Source organism: Notamacropus eugenii, chromosome 5, assembly GCF_028372415.1.
Source record: "Notamacropus eugenii isolate mMacEug1 chromosome 5, mMacEug1.pri_v2, whole genome shotgun sequence".
NCBI lineage: Eukaryota > Metazoa > Chordata > Mammalia > Diprotodontia > Macropodidae > Notamacropus > Notamacropus eugenii.
This window is the reverse complement of record NC_092876.1, coordinates 66,995,284-67,013,118: the sequence shown is the minus strand read 5'-3', so window position 1 is coordinate 67,013,118 and position 17,835 is coordinate 66,995,284. Positions and strand designations below refer to the sequence as shown.

The window sequence follows — 17,835 nt, the reverse complement described above, 5'->3', positions numbered from 1 at the left end:
CCCTCCCCCACTGCTTCTCTACCAATTGGTGGTCTCAAATGGTGGATGACATGAAGGTACCAGTGGTATTGATGTTCCTCCTGGGATCCTTTCCATGCTAAGAAGGAGGGTACTACACCATAGCTACCCAGACCACTAGCACTGTATCCTCTTCCAATCCCACCTCCTAAGGAAAATTTGCTCCAAACAGGCCAGGCTTAAGTTTAGGAGAAGCTCCATCTGCTGGAATGGAAGCTCCTAGTGGAGCAAGACTAGCCTCTTTCTGTCCTGCTTTCCAGAGCACTTGGCTCGCAGGGGTTGGCCTCAAGTGTCTGTGGCCAGGCTGGCTGAGCTTCCCAGCTGTGTCCTGACACTCCCAGTTCTGCATGTCCTCGCACTGTTTTTTCCCCAGCCTGCCTCTCCTACACCTCACTCCCCCATAAACTCACTTCCACGGGACTCATGGACTGCGGTGGAGGGCCTGATGTGGTCCCTTCTTTAGGCGCTGGGCCTGATGAATTTTCTAAGAGGTAGGAGATAACACCTGGGGTGTTAAATTCCCATATGGGGAACTAGAAGGAAGGAGCTCCTACCCCAAAAGCAGACACCTAGGCTTCTAAGCCAGTCCTATGCTTTCCGTATTTAATGCCTCCTGTTGAACAAGCTTCTAGCCCTGGATGGAACTAGGACCACAGGGCAGAAGAGACAGTTCCCAGGTATGATTTGGGAGGGGTGGAAGCAATTGATCTGAGCAGGGAGCTCCAGCTTCTCTCCTTATCTGATGGGGGTGACATGGGTCCCCACTTCCAAGGACCCCACCTTCCCCTAGCCTGAGTCTTTGGAACAATTAAAAGTCTGAGTCCTAAAGGAAAAAAAACAAACCCAACCTCAATGTACTTTTTTGGTGAACCCACCTAGAGTGGGGCAAAGGGAGCATCAGTTTATCAGGACCTGCTTTGGGCAAAGGTCTTTCACTTCTCTCAAGGCATTCCTTCCTCCAGGAAGTCCCTGGAGCCCTAGGGCTCTGCAACTTCTCTCATCCCCCACCAGAGGCTTTCTCTCTGCCCCCTCCCCTCTGGGCACCGGAGACAACCCTTCCCAAGCCCGAGGTTCTTGCTGTCTCTCTCTCTCTCTCTGTGTGTCTTAGGAGTCCAGCTCCGAGCTAGGTGAAGCCGGGAGACGCTGGCTCCCTTCCCCACCCCCGCAAGCCTTCCCCCTCTATCCCGCCTCCCCTCTCTACTGTGTCCCGGGCTACAGGTACTAGCCCTAGAGTAGTGCACACGGCGGTCCAGGGGCGGTCAAGGCGCTCTTTGCAGCCGGTCCCCCTACACCTCACGTCCCCCACCCCACCCCACACACCCTCCCCCCCGCGGGTCTTTGCACACGACGCTCCGGCTGCAGAGGTTTCACGAGCAGTAACCCTCCGGGGATAAAGCAGAGCGGGCGCGGGACACGGGAGGCAGCTGTTGGGACGGGAGGAGCGTCCTGCGCGAACTGGCCCGCTCGGGATCCGGCCCGGGGGGCCAGGGGCACGCCGGAGCACGGCCAACTTCCCGAGTGGGGCTCTGGTGGGCACGAGTGGGGCGCCGAGGGCGCATGGAGCCCACGGAGAAGGGGTACCTGTTGGACGTCCAAGCTGGAGCCCGGTAAATCAGAAACAGAGACGCGTCCGGGGGTGGGGGGACGCACTCTCCCCATCTCTCCTCCAGCTGTATCTCCTTCTGCCCCTGTCCCGCCTCTTGGTCCTCAGCTGACCTACACCCTGGGTTTTTCAGCTGGTGTCGGGTGTCACGGGTTAGGGGAGGTCTGCGCGGCACCATCCGCACGTACCCTTTGGTTTTTCCCGTGGGATAGGCGCGGGCCGCTCACTAAGAGACAAAGGGACCGAAAGTTCCAGAGGCAGCTGGGAAAAGCGGGGCAAGTTTAGGCGAGGAGAGGGGGGAATTGGAGAGAGAGATAGAGACACAGAGAGAGAAGGAAGGGTGAGAAGGAGTGGGATGAAGACGGGATGTAGATGCTTCACTCCCCCAACGAAGGATGAGGGAGGTGGTAAGGAGCCCCACCCCGCCATCTGCACTCTGGCCTCCCCGCTTCAGTGCCTCTGTCTGCTCTGCCTTCAAGTCACCAGGTGTCTGGGGTGGGGTCTGGGGAACCACTTTAATCTGTGCGCCCTTTCCCTTTCCGGTGGGTAAGGGGTGGGGGATTGCGGCAGTGGCCTCATCCCCTGAGGGCTCTTTCTCTTGGGGCAGAACCCGCTTAACTCTGGGGAGGAGGGGCACCATACTCCCTTACATCCACCCCAATGGAGGAAGCCCAGCCTGTCGGTCCTCTTCTCTCCCCTGCCCTCCTCAGGCAGTATCATAGAGGCTCGGAATCATAAATTTCAGACTTTGACTGACCTTTAAAAATGTATAATGTCAAAATCTGAAAAGATTTTTAGAGACCACCTAGCATCCTCTCTCTCTCTCTCTCTCTCTCTCTCTCTCTCTCTCTCTCTCTCTCTCTCTCTCTCTCTCTCTCTCTCTGTCTCCCTGTCTCCCTGTCTCCCTGCCTCTCTCTGTATCTCTTTGTCTCTCTCTCTCTCTGTATCTCTGTCTCTCTCTTCCTCTCCCTCCCTTCCTCCTTTCTCTCTCTGTCTCTCTGTGTGTCTCTGTTACTCTGTCCCTGTATCTTTCTCTCTGTATCTATCTGTCTCTGTCTCTGTGTGTCTCTCTCTGTATCTCTGTCTCTCTCTTCCTCTCTCTCCCCCCCTGCTCTCTCTGTCTCTCTGTGTGTCTGTATATCTCTGTCTCTGTCTGTCTCTTCCCCCCCCCTTGTCTCTGTGTTTCTGTGTCTGTCTCTGTCTCTGTCTGTCTGTCTGTCTTTCTCCCTCTCTGTCTCTCTCTCATTTTACTAAGGGCCAAGACAGGGGACAGGACTTAGTTCCACAGGATTATCTAGATGGTGATAGATAGCATAGCTGAAACTTGGATTCTGTTTCTTCCCCTCTTTGACTTGACTTCCTTCTTTAATCTAGAGGCTCAGTCCTTCCAGCACTGCCAGTCTGTGATCTCTCCTCCCCAGCATGCTGCTATCCTCATACATATTGTCTCCCCACTCCACTTAGAATATGAGTCCTTTCAAAATGGAAGCTGTCTCTGCTTTACCATATGTATCCCTAGTACTGAACCCAGTGCACACATAGTAAGAGCTTTAACAATTGTTCATTCATTCATCCCAAGTATTCCAACCCGTTGGGGATGGAATAGGATGGGGCCCTTATTCTCTACCCAGGTCATACTCTGGAGCTCGTTGGCAGAATGGGCCCAGCCCAACTCCTTTGCCTGAGCCTGGTGTGAATCTACAGGCCATTGGACTTGATTCCCAGAGCAATCAGCACTGCCATGCTCAGCAGGGCCTCAGTGAGCCTTATGACCGTCAGAAGGAGAGGGCCCGGCGACAGTTGTATGTAGCATCTACTATCTGCTTTGTCTTCATAATCGGAGAAATTGTGGGTAAGGAACAAAGTGGGCTTCTTGGGCAGGTTCTGCCATCTGTGCTGATGGAAGAAAGCAGTGGGGAGGAGGGAAATAACCCTAATAGGTACAATCCATTACACTGGATTTCACTGGAGTCCCATGTTAGCCAAATAGGCAGGGAACTACTCTCACAAGTGTCAAGAAGGCAGGAACAGAATAAAGGTTCTAGGTGTTCAGGACCCACTAAGGGTCTCTGACCCCCATTCCTCTGGTCCTGCAGGGGGTTACCTGGCCCACAGCCTGGCTGTCATGACAGATGCAGCTCACCTTCTTACTGACTTTGCCAGTATGCTCATCAGTCTCTTCTCTCTCTGGATGTCCTCCCGGCCAGCAACTAAGACCATGAGCTTTGGCTGGCATCGAGCAGGTAAGTTTTAGCATTGGTTAGCCTGTCCACCTTCAGGGCACTTCCGATGGACAGAACTTTGTGCTGGGCCCAGGGGTGTAGGAATGGGAGCCAGAGGAAGGCACAGAACAATATAGTTAAAATAAGTAGCCTAACATAGACTGTTAGAGGTGGGAGAGGTCTTAGAACAGAGAAGGTCAGAGCTGGAAGTCACCTTAAAAAAGAAAATGTTAGAGCTGAAGCCTGGTAGTCAAATAGCAGACTTGACCTTTACTCTTGGAAAGCCTTGTCTGACAAGGAAGATGAGCTCTCCTGCCAGGAGACACAGTGACCAAATGAATATAAAATTAACTATGTTTCTGCATATTTGAGGGAAAGTAGCAGGGTGCACTGTTCAAAGCCAAGTAGGGAAGTAGCTCTAAACTTATTAACCTGTCTTGGATTTGATTCCTTGGGGAGCTGCCATGACCCCTTTCTTCAAGTATCCTTTCTTAATGGGTATATTAATTCACCAGCTCCCACAGTGGTTATGACTTAACAAAGTGTCAGTTTCCCCATCTGTAAAATGATTGGACAAAAATTGGACAAAAAGATAGTCAAGAACCCCTCTAGCCTTAACATTCTGTCTTCTAATGTACTCTACATTCATGTTCTAACATCCTACATTCTGAATCTTTCAGTTTTGAGATTCTGTGTTCTAATATCAGATGGTCATTTAATTTTAATAAATTTTAAAGTCTCTCCTATCACTAACAATTTTACTTGTCGTTTGTAAGCAGTAAAGTGATAGGGGCTCATTTCTGATGCTTGGTCTCAGTAAGTGGGCCCCATTTAAAACTGTCTTCATTCTGTTTTAAAGGAACTTGTTCCCTACCCCAACTGTTCATTAATTGTTAGTGTTTGGGATGGGGTTTGCTTTTCAGAGATCTTGGGAGCACTGCTGTCAGTGCTGTCCATCTGGGTAGTGACTGGAGTCCTAGTATACCTGGCCGTGCAGCGTCTAGTCTCTGGAGACTATGAGATTGAAGGTGGGGCTATGCTGATCACTTCAGGCTGTGCTGTGGCAGTGAATATCATGTAAGTCTGGGGCCTGCCACTCCACCACCTTCTCCATCCAATCAAACCATCAGTCACCTATACCTGCTTTCTTGGAAGGGGAAACTTGATCACATGTTGAAGAGATAGATTGTTCCCTCTTTATGTGTGCTGGAGCTTTCTAGAAAAAATGGGCCAGGCCTTAGCTGTGAACTCTTTACTTTCCATCCTGGAGTGACTTTCAGCTCCATACCCCTGTGTATCTGGTTGTGAACTTTCCCATTCCTGGAATTCGTTGCTTTCTTATAGACCCCAGTTCATAAGTGGTGGGAGAAGTCCCACCCTTTGTTAAAGTGCAGGGAATACATTTCAGGTCGGACCCACCTTCTCTGGTCCCATCCTTATGCTTTTAGCCAGCAGCCCTTTCCCGAATGGTTACCTGGAACACTTGGCATGAAACCAGATGGTTAGTGGTCTTAGCCAACTGTAGGGAGGGAGAGCATCACATCTGGGAAGATGGTGTGTTCCAATGGAAAAAACCCTGAATCTGAAAACAGATGATTGGATTTCCAAACCCACCTCTGCCTGTGTGACTATGGGTATGTCATTCCAGTCCTTTGCGTCTCAATTGCCTCAATTGTAAAATGGGGTAGTTGGATTAAGTAGTCTTTAAGGCTCCTTCCAATTCTAGACCTGGTCTGTTTTTTAGGCTATGGGACAAGAATTGATTTTTCTTAATGTATGAATATTTTAAAGAATTTAATCCTGGGCAGATGGAGTAGTGTCCTAGAGTCAAGAGGACCTGAGTTTAAATTCAGCCTCAAACTTACTAGCTTTGTGACCCTGAACAAGTCACTTAACCCCAATTGCCTAAAAATAAAGGAATCTAATCCTAAATTTTTAGTAATAATAACAGCTCACATTTATATAAAGCTTTAATGTTTACAAAGCTCTTTGCATTCACCTTACATATTCAGAACAGGGTTGTATAAAACTGATCTCATTCCTTCAACAAACATTAATTAATACCTGCTGTGCTGAGGGAGAAAGGAATGATTTCTTGCCTTCCCACAGTTGGTAGAAAGCAGGCAGAAATAGAGACCAAGAGTCAGGAGACCTGAGTTTCAGATATAGCTCTGCCACTGTGACCTTGCTCAAATAATTTCCCCCAATCTTGCCTCAGTTTCCCCCTCCGTAAAATGAGCCTACCTCTCTCCCAGTTGGATGACCTACAACTACATAGAACAAATCCCCTTCATAAAAGAATTTGTTCTTGGACTCAGTCAAAAGGCCCTACCCAAGGACCTAGAAGGCCACAAGTTCCCTGGGGGATAGAGGACTAGCCTTGGAGTTAGGGAGACTGAATTCAAACCTTGCCTCAGACACTTACTCAGTTGTGTGACCTGTGGTAGGCCAATGACGATAAAAATCGCTCCCAGTTCCCAGGGTTGCTGTGAGAATGGAATGGGATAATGTGTGGAAAGTGCTTTGCAGATCTTAAAACTCTAGCTAGCCATTTATTCCAGCTCTAAGGTTTTGTGATGGATCTGATGAAAAACTATGATTCAACAATTCGGTATCACTTAAGCATCTACACTATGCTAGGTGCTAGGTATACAAAGAGGAAAAATAGAATAGCTCCTGGCCTGAAACAGGGTCTGATTCTTTGTCTCTGTCTCTGACTCTAATTCTAACTCTCCCTCTCCCTCTTCTTCTCCCTCTCCATCCTCCTCTACTCTCTTCCCCTCTCTCCCCTGTTCTCTTTCCCCCTTCTCCTTGATTTCTTCTTCCCTCTTCCCGTCCCCTTCTCTTCTCTCCCCTCTTCCTTCCTTCTTTTCCTCTCTCCTTCCCCCTCTCTTTCTCTATCTTGTTTTAAATGGATACATTTTGCTACTTCCTAACCAGTAGCCAAACACCACATCCTCATCACATCCCTCAATAAAGCACATTCCCCCCTCCAAAGAGTTAAGCAGTACATCCTGATCGCAACTGCTAGTATGTGTCACTTTTCACTTTTATGGTTTACTGATTGTCAACAGAAAGGAAGTTAATGTACCCTTTAACTTTAATGATATTACGCCAGCCTTGCTCTTTGTAACTGACCTGAGTTCAACTGCGTTTCAAAGATGTCTTTATTGACGTTGTTGGAGCCATTGTCTCTATCGGTCATCTGGCTCTTTTTTTTCATCTGCATCACTTCATACAGGTCTTTCTGTGTTATTCTGAATTCCTCATAGTCATCATTCTTTCTGATGTAATTATATTTACAATAACCCTTATCTTTGACAGTCTGTTCCAACTGTTCCTCAGCTGTTAGAACTATATTTTGTTGATAGCTTTTTGTTATCCAAAATAATGCTTCTCTTGGTCATTTCCTCCATGGGGGTATTTCTGGATCAAAGATTATGAACAGTTCAGTAACTTTCCTTGTGTAACTTTGAATTATTTTCTGAAATGTTTAAATCAATTTCCAATTCTATCAACAGAGAACAAGTATAGGCATCTTCCCTCTGTCCCTTCAGCATCTAAATTTCCTAGTTCTTTTATGCTGGTTAGATTCTAGAATTCTTTGATTCTAGGATTCCCTCAAAGTGAAATTCCTGGTGGTAGAGCAGGGAATTGTGGGTGGCAGGGAACCTGGTATTTTCTTTGTGCTACCAACCTGTTGAATTGGTTCTCCAGACCTAGTGTGATACAGGCTTGACCCCCTAAAGTTTCCACCCTAACTTTCCCAGAGGTTCCTGCAGAGTTTGGGGAGTGATAAGACAATTCTGAAGTGCTCAGGTCTCTGCCTGATTCTGTTTTCTAGAATGGGGTTTACTCTTCATCATTCTGGCCATGGCCACGGGCATAGCCATGGACACAGTCATGGGACCAGTTCAAAGCAGGAGGAGCAGAACCCCAGTGTCCGAGCCGCCTTTATCCATGTGGTTGGGGATCTACTGCAGAGCCTAGGTGTCCTAGTGGCTGCCTATGTCCTCTACTACAAGGTAATGGGATGATTAGCTCAACATGGGGAATGGATGCTTTGTCCGAGCTGAAAATAGATGTGGATACAAGCTTTAGCTCTACCATCTGACTAGTTGTAAGCCTACCCAAGTTCCTTAATCTTTCTGGACTTTGTTTCCTCTTCTGTAAAATGTAGACAACAATAACTGCCCTCTCTTCCTCTTGGGGATATGGGTAGACCAGGCCAAATGAGATCATGGGCAGGGAAAACCCTTTGAAGAGGGATCTTTGTGGGAAGGATTATTCTTCAGCACTAATGAGCTGATGGATGGGTCTTCCTATACAATGTCATTTCTTAACTCCAAAAACTTAGAGCTAAGATCCTGCCCTGAGGGAGGCCAGTGACTTCTGGAGAAGAGTGAACTGGGGCAGAGCCAACATAGATGATGCCCATGCTGGGCATGCTGTACCCAGAGAGAGGGAAGTGACTTGCTGAAGGTCAGATCATTTTCAAATCATAAACATACCCATAAAATATTCGGACAAGAGGGGACTTTACAAACCATCTAGTCCATGAGCATAAGTTTGCAGAGCTTTAGAACGACGAGGAAAGATTTCACCATCTTTGCCTTGCAGAATCTTATTCTTCCTTTAAGGCTTAGCTCAATGGACACATAGTCCATGAAGCCTTTTCTGTTTCTTGGTAACGAACAGAGTACTGGACTTAGATAGACCAAGACCTGGATTCTAATTCTGTCTTGAATACTTATTAGTTATGTGACCCTGAGCAAATCACCTAACCTTTCTGAACCTCAGTTTTCTCATCTGTAAAATGGGCATAATACCTATACTAACTAACCTCCCAGGGTTGTAGTAAGTCTTAGATAATGTTTGTAAAGTGCTCTGCAAAGTTTAAAATGCTCTATAAATGGCAACAACTATGAATAATTTCCCTCTATTTTTTTTCTCAAGGGCACTTTTCTGTTGGTCAGTTGTTTTCAGTCATGTCCAATACTTCATGACCTCATTTGAGGTTTTCTTGGCAAAGACATAGGAGTGGTTTGCCATTTCCTTCTGCAGCTCATTATGCAGATGAGGAAACTGAGGCAAACAGGGTAAAGTCACTTGCCCAGAGTTCCACAGCTAGTAAGTGTCTGAAGTCAGATTTGAATTTAAGAAGATGTAGCCTTTCTGACTCCAGGTCTGATACTCTATCCACTGTGTCACCTAGCTGCCCCAAGGGAACTTTAGATCTTTTTATCCCATGACTCACCTTTTATTATACTCACCTATGAATAGGTCATATTCTCTATTATCCAGTAGAAGATAAGCTCCTTGAGGATAGGGAGTATTTCCCTAGTGCTCAGCACAGTGCTTACACATGGTTAGAACTAAACATTTGTTGAACTGAATTGAGAAAAGCAAGGCCCAGAGAGGGCAGAAGTGACCTGTCCAAGGTCACACAGCAAGTAAATGGAAAAGCCAGGATTGGAACCCTGCTTTCCCAACTCCTAATAGAAGTCTTTTCTCTCTCTCCCAACTACCTTTTCTCCCCTCAAAGTCATTTCCTCAGTATATATGGCCCAAAATAGAGGCAGTGTGGCATAGTGGAAATAAATCCTAGGAAATCTCTTGAAAATAACACTCAGTTGGTTCAATGAGCAGTTTTTAAAATTTGAAGTGTGCCAAACACTGTCCAAGGTGCTGGTGATAGAAAGACAAAAATGAAACAATTCTTGCCCTCAAGAAGCTTCATTTTATAGGAAGGGTACAACATATATGTAAGTATATATATACACATGTACATAGCAAATCTATATGGAACCATATGCAATATGTTATATGTATGTATGTGTAAAGTGTGTGTATATATGATGAATTAATGGGGGTAGGGGAGTGGGGAGGACCTAACAGCTGCAGGGGATCAGAAAGGATTCATGTGAAACGTGAAATGACTTGTCCAGAGTGACATAGCTCATACAAACAGAAGAGATGAAATCTGAACCCGAGTCATCCTGACGAATCTCGGTATTCATGTTTCCACCACATTGACCTCTCTTTAGGAGGAAGTTCTCTCAAGGAAACAAAGACATATTTGGCACAAATGGGTTCGTGGACAATGTGGGGGATGGGAAGGAACTCTGAGTTAGAAATGAGGGGACCTGGGTTCAAGTCCTGCCCAAGTATTCCCTGATACTAATGAATGTATAGATTCTTCAGATATTCCTAAAGATGTGCCCCAAAGTGGTAAAAGATGTGGATGGCTCCATAATTAGTGCTACATGTGCAAGATTGCTCTTTCAGAGCTTGGAATCATTCACTCTGGCCCTGGACAGACCAATACTGACTGATTATGTCTGCTCATTCATTCATTCATTCATTCATTTCTTCACTCATTCATTCACTCATTTATTGATTTGTTGGTGCAGTGGGGAAGGCCAGTATTTGGGAATCAATATTGGGAAGGGTCTCCTCATAGAACTCTGGAATCTCAGACTTGAGAGGGACCTCAGAGATCACCATCCTAGATCAACCTTACATCAGAGCAAGACCACCCCCTTTCTAATGTAATAGACAAGTGATCACCCAGCCTCTTCCTCCAGTGATAAGGGATATTTCCTGAGGCAGCCTCTTCCATTTGGGGGCAGAGCAAATTGATAGAAAGTTTCCCCTTGATCAGAAGCTGAAATCTAGTTCCCTAGAGCATCCCAAATGCCCCTCCCCAGGTGGCAGCTGCTATGGTGAAAAGAATGTTGATCCTGGGGATAGGAGACCTGGATTCAAAACCTAGTTTGGACAGGAGACTTTGGATCAGATTCCACTTTAGACAGTTATTAACTTGTCACTGTGGAAAATTCACTTGAGTTCTCTGCGTTTTAATGTCCTTACCCTAATAGGAACATAAGTTTAGAGCCAAAAATGCCTCAGAGGCCATCTGAACCGATACGTTGATTTTATAGATGAAGAAACCATGACCTAGAGAAATTAAATGACTTGATTTTTTTTTTAAGTACTTCACATAATGTCTGGCACATAGTAGGTGCTAGGTAAATGCTTATACTCTTTCTTTCTCTTTTCCCTTTTCCATGGTAACATAGATAGAAAGTAGCAAAATCCCTGGCTTGAAATCTTGTTCTCTGACTCTGGGTTCTTCCACCTGCCTGATCACTGGATCATCCTCTCTGTCGTACACAACAAATGTGGAATATGCCCCAGAGCTCTTTCCTGGGGCCTCCTTGTCTTTTCTCTCTGTGTACTCTTGGTGATGGTATCAGCTCCTTGTTTTCAATCATTATCTCTTATGTAAATGATTCCTAGATCTATTTATCCAGCTCTAAGCTATGGTCCTTCACTAGGGACTGCTTTGAGAGCATTTCGCTCTCAGAGCATCGAACATAGAACTCATTATCTCTCCTGTCCCCTCTCCCCCAAACTCATCCCTCTTTCAAACCTTCCTGCTAGTAATCGCCCAGGTCCACAACCATGGAATCCTCTTCCCTCTCACTCAACCCACACATCTAGTCAGTTACCACATCTTGTCATTTCTCCCTTCTCAGCATCTCTTAGATAAGTCCCTGCTCTGAACTCCCACTGCTACCACCCTGGTGCAGGTCTATAAATGATGATGATGATAATTTATACCATTCGTATAATATAATAACAACATTTATATGATGTTATATAATATTATAATTTCTATAAAGCTTATGTGCCAGGCACTGTGCTGAGCGCTTTACAATTGTTACCTCATTTGACCCTCATTTGACCCTCCGGGAAGTAGTATTTTGGCAGTTGTCTAGTCATTTCCAGTCACATCTGACTTTTTCTGCCCCATTTATTGTTTTCTTGGCAAAGATGCTGGAATGGTTTACCATTTCCTTCTCCAGTTCACTTTATAGATGAGGAAACTGAGGCAAACAAGGTTAAGTGACTTCCCCAGGGTCACCCAGCTAGTAGGAGTCTGAGGCTGGATTTGAGTCTTCCTGATTGGAGTGTCCTATCTCCTTACACTTGGGCTACTGAAATAGCTTCATGGTTGGTCTCTCAGCCCAAAGCCTCTTCCCCACTCCACCCCATTGTCCATGGTGCTGCCAAAATGATTTCCCTTAAGTATAGATCTATACTTAAGGGAAATCATTTTGCCCTTACAATAAATTCCAGTGACTTCCTGTTACCTCCAGCATCAAAAATAAAAACCCTGTTTGGCATTGAAAGTTCTTCATCATGACTTTCCAATTTTTTTTAGCCTTCTTGCCTCTTACTTGCCTCTGTCTAGCTCAGTCATCTAGGTATACTATAGTGACCCAGTCACTGTAATTTGCACAATGATGCTTCATATCCTGTCTCTGTATCTTTTCATGGGCTGTTCATACCTGAAATTCCTTAAATTCTCATCTCCACCTCCTGGGCTTTCCTGACTTCCTTCAGGTCCTAGCTAAAATCCCTCCTGGGGCAGCTAGGTGGTTCAGTGGATAGAGCACCAGTACAGGAGTCAGGAGGACCTGAGTTCAAATCTCACCTCACACATTTGACACTCACTAGCTGGGTGACCTTGGGCAAGTCACTTAACCAAAATTGCCTCATCCTGGGCCATCTCCAGTCATACTGATGAATATCTGGTCACTGGATTCAGATGGCTCTGGAGGAGAAGTGAGGCTGGTGACCTGCACTGCCCTCCCTCACTCAAAACAAAGCAAAGTACAAGTCATGTCATCATTTCTCTGATGGCATGGTCTTCTTCCGCAGCAAAGGACAAATACACATAAAATCTCTCCTTCAAAGAAACTTTTGTCAATTCCTCCTAATTCCAGGGCATTCCTCAGCTTGCTTATCTTGTCCATATTGTCCCATCTGTCTTGTCCATAGGTTGTTTGTGCAGTCATTTGCACATTGTCTGTGGTGTTGGGCTGGGAGCTCCTGGGGGTCAGGCGCTGTCTTTTACCTCTTAATAGTTCTTGGCACATAACATAGTAAATGCTTGTTTTACTTGGCCTCATTTTCCTGGTCTCTCCCCTGGAGCCTTTCCTTCTAATGATGTCCATGAACTTGTTTTCTTTTGTTTTTTCCTTTGGATAGCTGTATGTCAATATCATTGTTTTCCTTTGTAATCCTATGGATTTTATTTTGTGCATTTAAAAACATTACTTAGAGGACCTCACAGACTTCATCGTTCAGCCCCAAAGGCCGAAGACAGCCACAAAAAGGCTGATGAACCCCTGCTCCACCGTAACTTTGCATGTAATTTGTATATACACACCTATGGTGTGCATGCTGTAATCTCCTTGAGGACAGGGACTTGTTTTGTTCACCCAGTGCTGAAAACAAAGTAGCCCCTTAATAAATACTTGTTGACTGAGTGACTCCATGTCTGGTGTCTGACTACGTGTCTGGAGCCCTTATACCGAATTCGGAGTCTACTCCTCTTGGCTACCCCCTCAAAAGAATCTGACCCCTCTGTGGAAATAAACCTTTCAAGGAAAGAAGGGAAGAAACAAACATGTATTAGGCAGCTACCATGTGCCAGGTGCTTTACCAATTCTATCTTAATTGATCTTAACAACCTTGGGAGGTAGGTGCTGTTATTATTCCCATTTTACAGATGAGGAAACTGGGTTAGGTAAAGGTTATGTGACTTACCTAAGGTCACACAGCTATTATCTCCATTTTACAGATGAGGAAACTGAGGCAGGTAAAGGTAAAATGACTTGCCCAGGGTCACACAGCTAATCTGTTTCAACCTGAAACTGATCACACATCTTCCTGACTCCAGGCCTAGTGCTCTATCAACTATGAGCCATTTGGAAGCCTCATCTTGACCAGGATTAGTACTGTGGCCTAACCAACGCTTTCTCCTAGAAGGACCTGTTTCCTAGGCTAGTTGCTATAAAGGTACTTTGATAGCCTTAAATGCTATAAAACTGTTGGTGTATTTTTCTAATTCCTGGTTCAGCCCCTAGGGTGAGGGAGGCAGAACAAAACTCTTTTCTCTTCTCAGTGACATCCTTTCAAATGCCTGGAAACAGGAGGTAGGGGGTAAGGGGGAAGGAGGAATGGAAGGGGATAGGAGGGCAAAAGCAGATCCTGAACACCATTCTTCTCAAGGCCAAAGACAGTCACTTATCCTGGCCCTGGTAAGCCAGGCCTGGGGCTAGGCAGGTAGAAAGGCTCTCTAGTTCATAATAGTCATTTTTGACTGATTGATTGATGGGACAATATGGACAAGATAAGCAAACTGAGGAAGGCCCTGGAATTAGGAGGAATTGACAAAGGTTTCTTTGAAGGAGGGATTTTGTGTGTATTTGTCCTTTGCTGCAGAAGAAGACCATGCCATCAGAGAAATGATGACATGACTTGCACTTTGCTTTGTTTTGAGTGAGGGAGGGCTGTGCAGGTCACCACCAGGGAAGGCTGGTGGACAAGGTATTTATTTACAAGTCCAGTTGAGGGTGAAGCCTTTGCTTCTGCTTCATCTTAGAAGCCTCAGCTACTGCCTAAAGCTAAGGTGCTGGTTCAGGAGTCAGGAGAGCTGGGTTCAAATCCCACCTCAGATACTCTCCATGTGACACCTCAGTTTCCTCATCTATATGAGGATATTGGGCTCTGTGGCCACTGAACATATATGATCTTTTTAATAGATGATCTTTTTTCTCCCACTAGCCCGAGTACAAATATGTGGACCCCATCTGCACCTTCCTCTTCTCCATCTTAGTCCTGGGTACCACTCTGACCATCTTGAGGGATGTGGTTCTGGTGCTGATGGAAGGTAAACTTCTTTACCCTAACCTAGAGAGTGGGACCCCTTGAGTCACAGGGAAGTGAGAGAGTTGAAGGAGCTGCCACTAGGACTTTGAGCAGGGGTCCATGGGAGGTCTGGCCATCTGGGGAGTCCATTATATAAGGAGATTTCTTGTTGTTGTTCAGTCATGGCTGACTCTTTGTGATGCCATGGACCGTAGCACATCAGTGTCATCCATGGGATTTTCTTGACAAAGATACTAGCTTACCATTTCCTTATCCAGTGGGTTAAGGCAAACAGAGGTTAAGTGACTTAATTGCCCAGAATCTCACTACTAATGAGGCCTCATTTGAACTGACTCCAGGCCCAAAACTCTATCCACTGAGCCCCCTGGCTATCATGTGGAAGCTTAGCTGTGCTACAAATTCATTGTGTGACCTGGAGTGTGGGCCTCAGCTCCCTTATCTGTACATTGAAAAAATTAGACTTTATGATCTGATACTGTATTCTAAGGTTCCTTCTACCCTTGAGCCTCTAGGAATTCCTTGTCCTGCTTGTGTTCACCCCAAAAGAAGGGGTTCTCAGCTGAGGGCTGAGATGTGGTTGGGGTGGGGTCTTGGCTAGCTGACCTTGAAGGCCCTGGCTCTGTCTTTTTTCCAAGCCCTGAGCCCCACCTGAACACGGCTGAGCACCAGCCAGCAAAGGCAATTCCTAGAACTAGAAATGTCTCCCCCAGCCCTACCGTCCCCCCTCTTCTCTGCCAATTGGAGACTTCCTCCCCTACTCTGAGCTGTAGGAGGGGCACATTTGTCAGACTGGCTTCAGGAACTCCCTTGCTAGGATCTCTCATCTTCACCTTCCCCCAGGAAGAGGAAAGGGTGAAGGTCACACGTCCCATTGTACAGATGGGCAGCAAGTCTCAGGCAAAGTCAAGGAGCAGAAGCTGGGGCCCTCTTCAGTGCCCTTCCTCCTGGGTTCCAGGTTACATACCACCCCCATTCCCTATCAGTGGGGCACAGACATTGAGCTGTTTTCCTAGAGATGGGAATGAATTGCCACTAAAGCAATTTTCTTTGAATGAAGTTAACTGACTGAAGTAGTGAAAAGGAAAGGAAAGTGCACAGGACTAAGGAATACCTTGACTTGCTATGTTACTTTGAGCAAATCACTTCCCCCTCCTGGGCCCTGTTCAATTGTTTTCAGTCACATCCGTCTCTTTGTGACCCAATTTGGGGTTTTCTTGGCAGAGACACTGGAGAGGTTTGCCATTTCCTTCTCCATCTATTTTACAGATGAGGAAACTGAGGCAAACAGGGTGAAGTGACTTGCTCAGGGTCACACAGTGTCGAGGCCACATTTGAACTCAGGTCTTCCTGACTCCAAGCCTAGTTAGTACTCTGTCCCCTTTGAGACCCAAAGATTCCGCATATTTAAGGGGGGAGGGATTTGGGCTCAGTGATCTCCAACAGCTCTGACAATATATGAGACCTGTCCCTACAGCAGCCCTTGAGCGCTGGTCCCAGGGATGTTGTGCTCTAACCGCTGGCCCATGCCCTTCCTAGTCACCCATAGATGCTCTCAGCTTGACCAGAGAGCTAGGTGGGAAGGATGCATTCTCAGACCTGCCAGGTCCTCCTCTCTGGGCTGGAAATTCCCTTTCCCAGAGGCTGGGGTTGGGGTAGGAGAGAAATAAGTCTTCTCTCATCCTCTTTTCCTGATTGTCCTCAGCAACCCCCAAGGGGGTGGATTTCACTGCAGTCAGAGACCTGCTGCTCTCCGTGGAAGGAGTGGCAGCCCTGCACAGCCTGCATATCTGGGCTCTGACGGTAGCCCAGCCTGTACTCTCTGTCCACATCGCCATTGGTGAGAAGCCACCTAACCAGAGGCTGGGGCTATTTTCATCTTGTAACTCAGGGTTGGGGTTTGGGCAGAACAGGGATGAGGGGAGATGGAGATGGTGGTAGTGGGAGAGACAGAGTGTGGGATACAGCTGAGGTTCATCCTGGAGATGGGGGCAGGGCCAGAGGCTGGGGACAAAGAGGGAACCCAGAAGAGGACTGAAAAGCTATGAATGGTATTGGGATGAAAATGATGACCAGTTTAGGGCATCATGGACATGGCCAGAAGGGGGCACAGTTAGGGCTGGGGGAGTTCAGATGAGAGCTCCTCTCCCTCACTGTAATGAGAGGGCTTGGGGGTGCTCTAGGAGAGTAAATAACACCTCTTCTCTCCACCCTTCTGTGCCTCCCTAGCCCAGGAGGCAGATGCCCAGGCTGTGCTGAAGGAGGCCAGATCCCGGCTCCAGGGGATGTTCCATTTCCATACCACCACTATCCAGATAGAGGATTATTCAGAGGACATGAGAGACTGTCAGGAATGCCAAGGCCCCTCTGACTGAGCCTTCTCCCACCCCCAGCTGCTGCCCAGCCCAGAGCCGCCTGGAATTTCAGGGATGAGAAGTGTATGGGACTGGGGGTGGGAAAGAAGAGGGCAACATGCTTCATGCTTTTCTCAGACGCCAAGCTCCTCACCAGGACTCAGCCCATTCCCACATTCCTTTTTTATATATATAAATTTAGCCATGTCCTGGACTCTCACCCCTTTTTGGATTTATTGTCTGAGCTGAACAAGCCCCTCACTCAGGATTGCCTCTGTCAACAGTGCTCCTGATTGGCTCCCCTCGGCCCACTGAAAATACCAGGGTGGGACTGGATAATTTATAATAGATGACGGCTTCTTTTGTCCACACGTGATGTTCCAGACTCTTTATGTTGGTGGTGAAGATACCCCCACCCCATATACATGCTGATGACCCTTTGCTCCAGCCCAGCTCCAGAATCCTGTTTGTGCCCCCAGGCTGGCTTGGGAAGGTTGTCCTCTTCTACCTCAGGTGGGAGGGGTTGTATGTTTGTCCTTCATTCTTGAAGAGGACCATGACCTCAGGGAGATGATGACATGACTTTCAGTTGACTTGGATTTGAGTGAGGGTGGGCTGTGCAAGGTCACCAGCCTCACTTTCTCCTCCAGAGCCATCTGGTCCAGTGGCCAGATATTATTCATCAGGATGACTGGAGATGGCCCAGGATGCAATGGGAGACCCTGGCCCTTTTAGACTAAGGCCTTTTCGGGTTCTCGCAAGAATTAGTCAGATGTTCTGAGAATAGAGTTGAGGCTCTCTACCACCAACAGTTTGACTTGGAACTTGGATGTAAAGACTGGGTGCTGAGGCTGAAGTGGGGAGAGAAAGGGGAGGAGAAGGAAGGAGCTTGCCC

At 46.8% G+C, this 17,835-nt stretch overlaps 1 protein-coding gene and 1 long non-coding RNA gene across 11 annotated transcripts in view; one reads left to right on the top strand and one right to left on the bottom strand.

Annotated features, from left to right (window-relative positions):
• LOC140504456 (uncharacterized) overlaps window positions 1-1,712 on the bottom strand; it is a 29,218-nt gene extending 27,506 nt beyond the window's left edge. For all 4 annotated transcript variants that reach the window (XR_011967110.1, XR_011967111.1, XR_011967109.1 and 1 more), the window contains exon 1: window positions 1,600-1,712. This is a non-coding gene — a long non-coding RNA (uncharacterized lncRNA). The remainder of the gene's footprint in view (window positions 1-1,599) is intronic.
• SLC30A2 (solute carrier family 30 member 2) lies at window positions 340-17,311 on the top strand. Of its 7 annotated transcripts, none has more exons than XM_072609406.1 (8): window positions 340-509; window positions 3,253-3,473; window positions 3,718-3,864; window positions 4,767-4,920; window positions 7,688-7,868; window positions 14,485-14,590; window positions 16,292-16,426; window positions 16,816-17,311. In XM_072609406.1, the coding sequence occupies exons 1-8, from the start codon at window positions 442-444 to the stop codon at window positions 16,959-16,961; spliced, it is 1,158 nt and encodes a 385-aa protein (XP_072465507.1). In that variant the 5' UTR covers window positions 340-441; the 3' UTR covers window positions 16,962-17,311. The 7 variants fall into 7 exon arrangements, with proteins under 7 accessions (XP_072465507.1, XP_072465510.1, XP_072465508.1 ...); XM_072609409.1 differs by lacking the exon at window positions 340-509 and adding an exon at window positions 608-695 and having other exon boundaries at window positions 3,253-3,423; XM_072609407.1 differs by lacking the exon at window positions 340-509 and adding an exon at window positions 1,340-1,625.
• Window positions 17,312-17,835: the final 524 nt, after the last annotated feature.

Coding starts and splice junctions, on each gene's coding strand:
- SLC30A2 (XM_072609405.1), top strand. CDS start 1,977: ATGAAGACGGGATGTAGATGCTTCACTCCCCCAACGAAGGATGAGGGA. Junction 4,921..7,687: donor GCTGTGGCAGTGAATATCAT/GTAAGTCTGGGG, acceptor TCTGTTTTCTAG/AATGGGGTTTACTCTTCATC. Junction 16,427..16,815: donor CTCTGTCCACATCGCCATTG/GTGAGAAGCCAC, acceptor GTGCCTCCCTAG/CCCAGGAGGCAGATGCCCAG.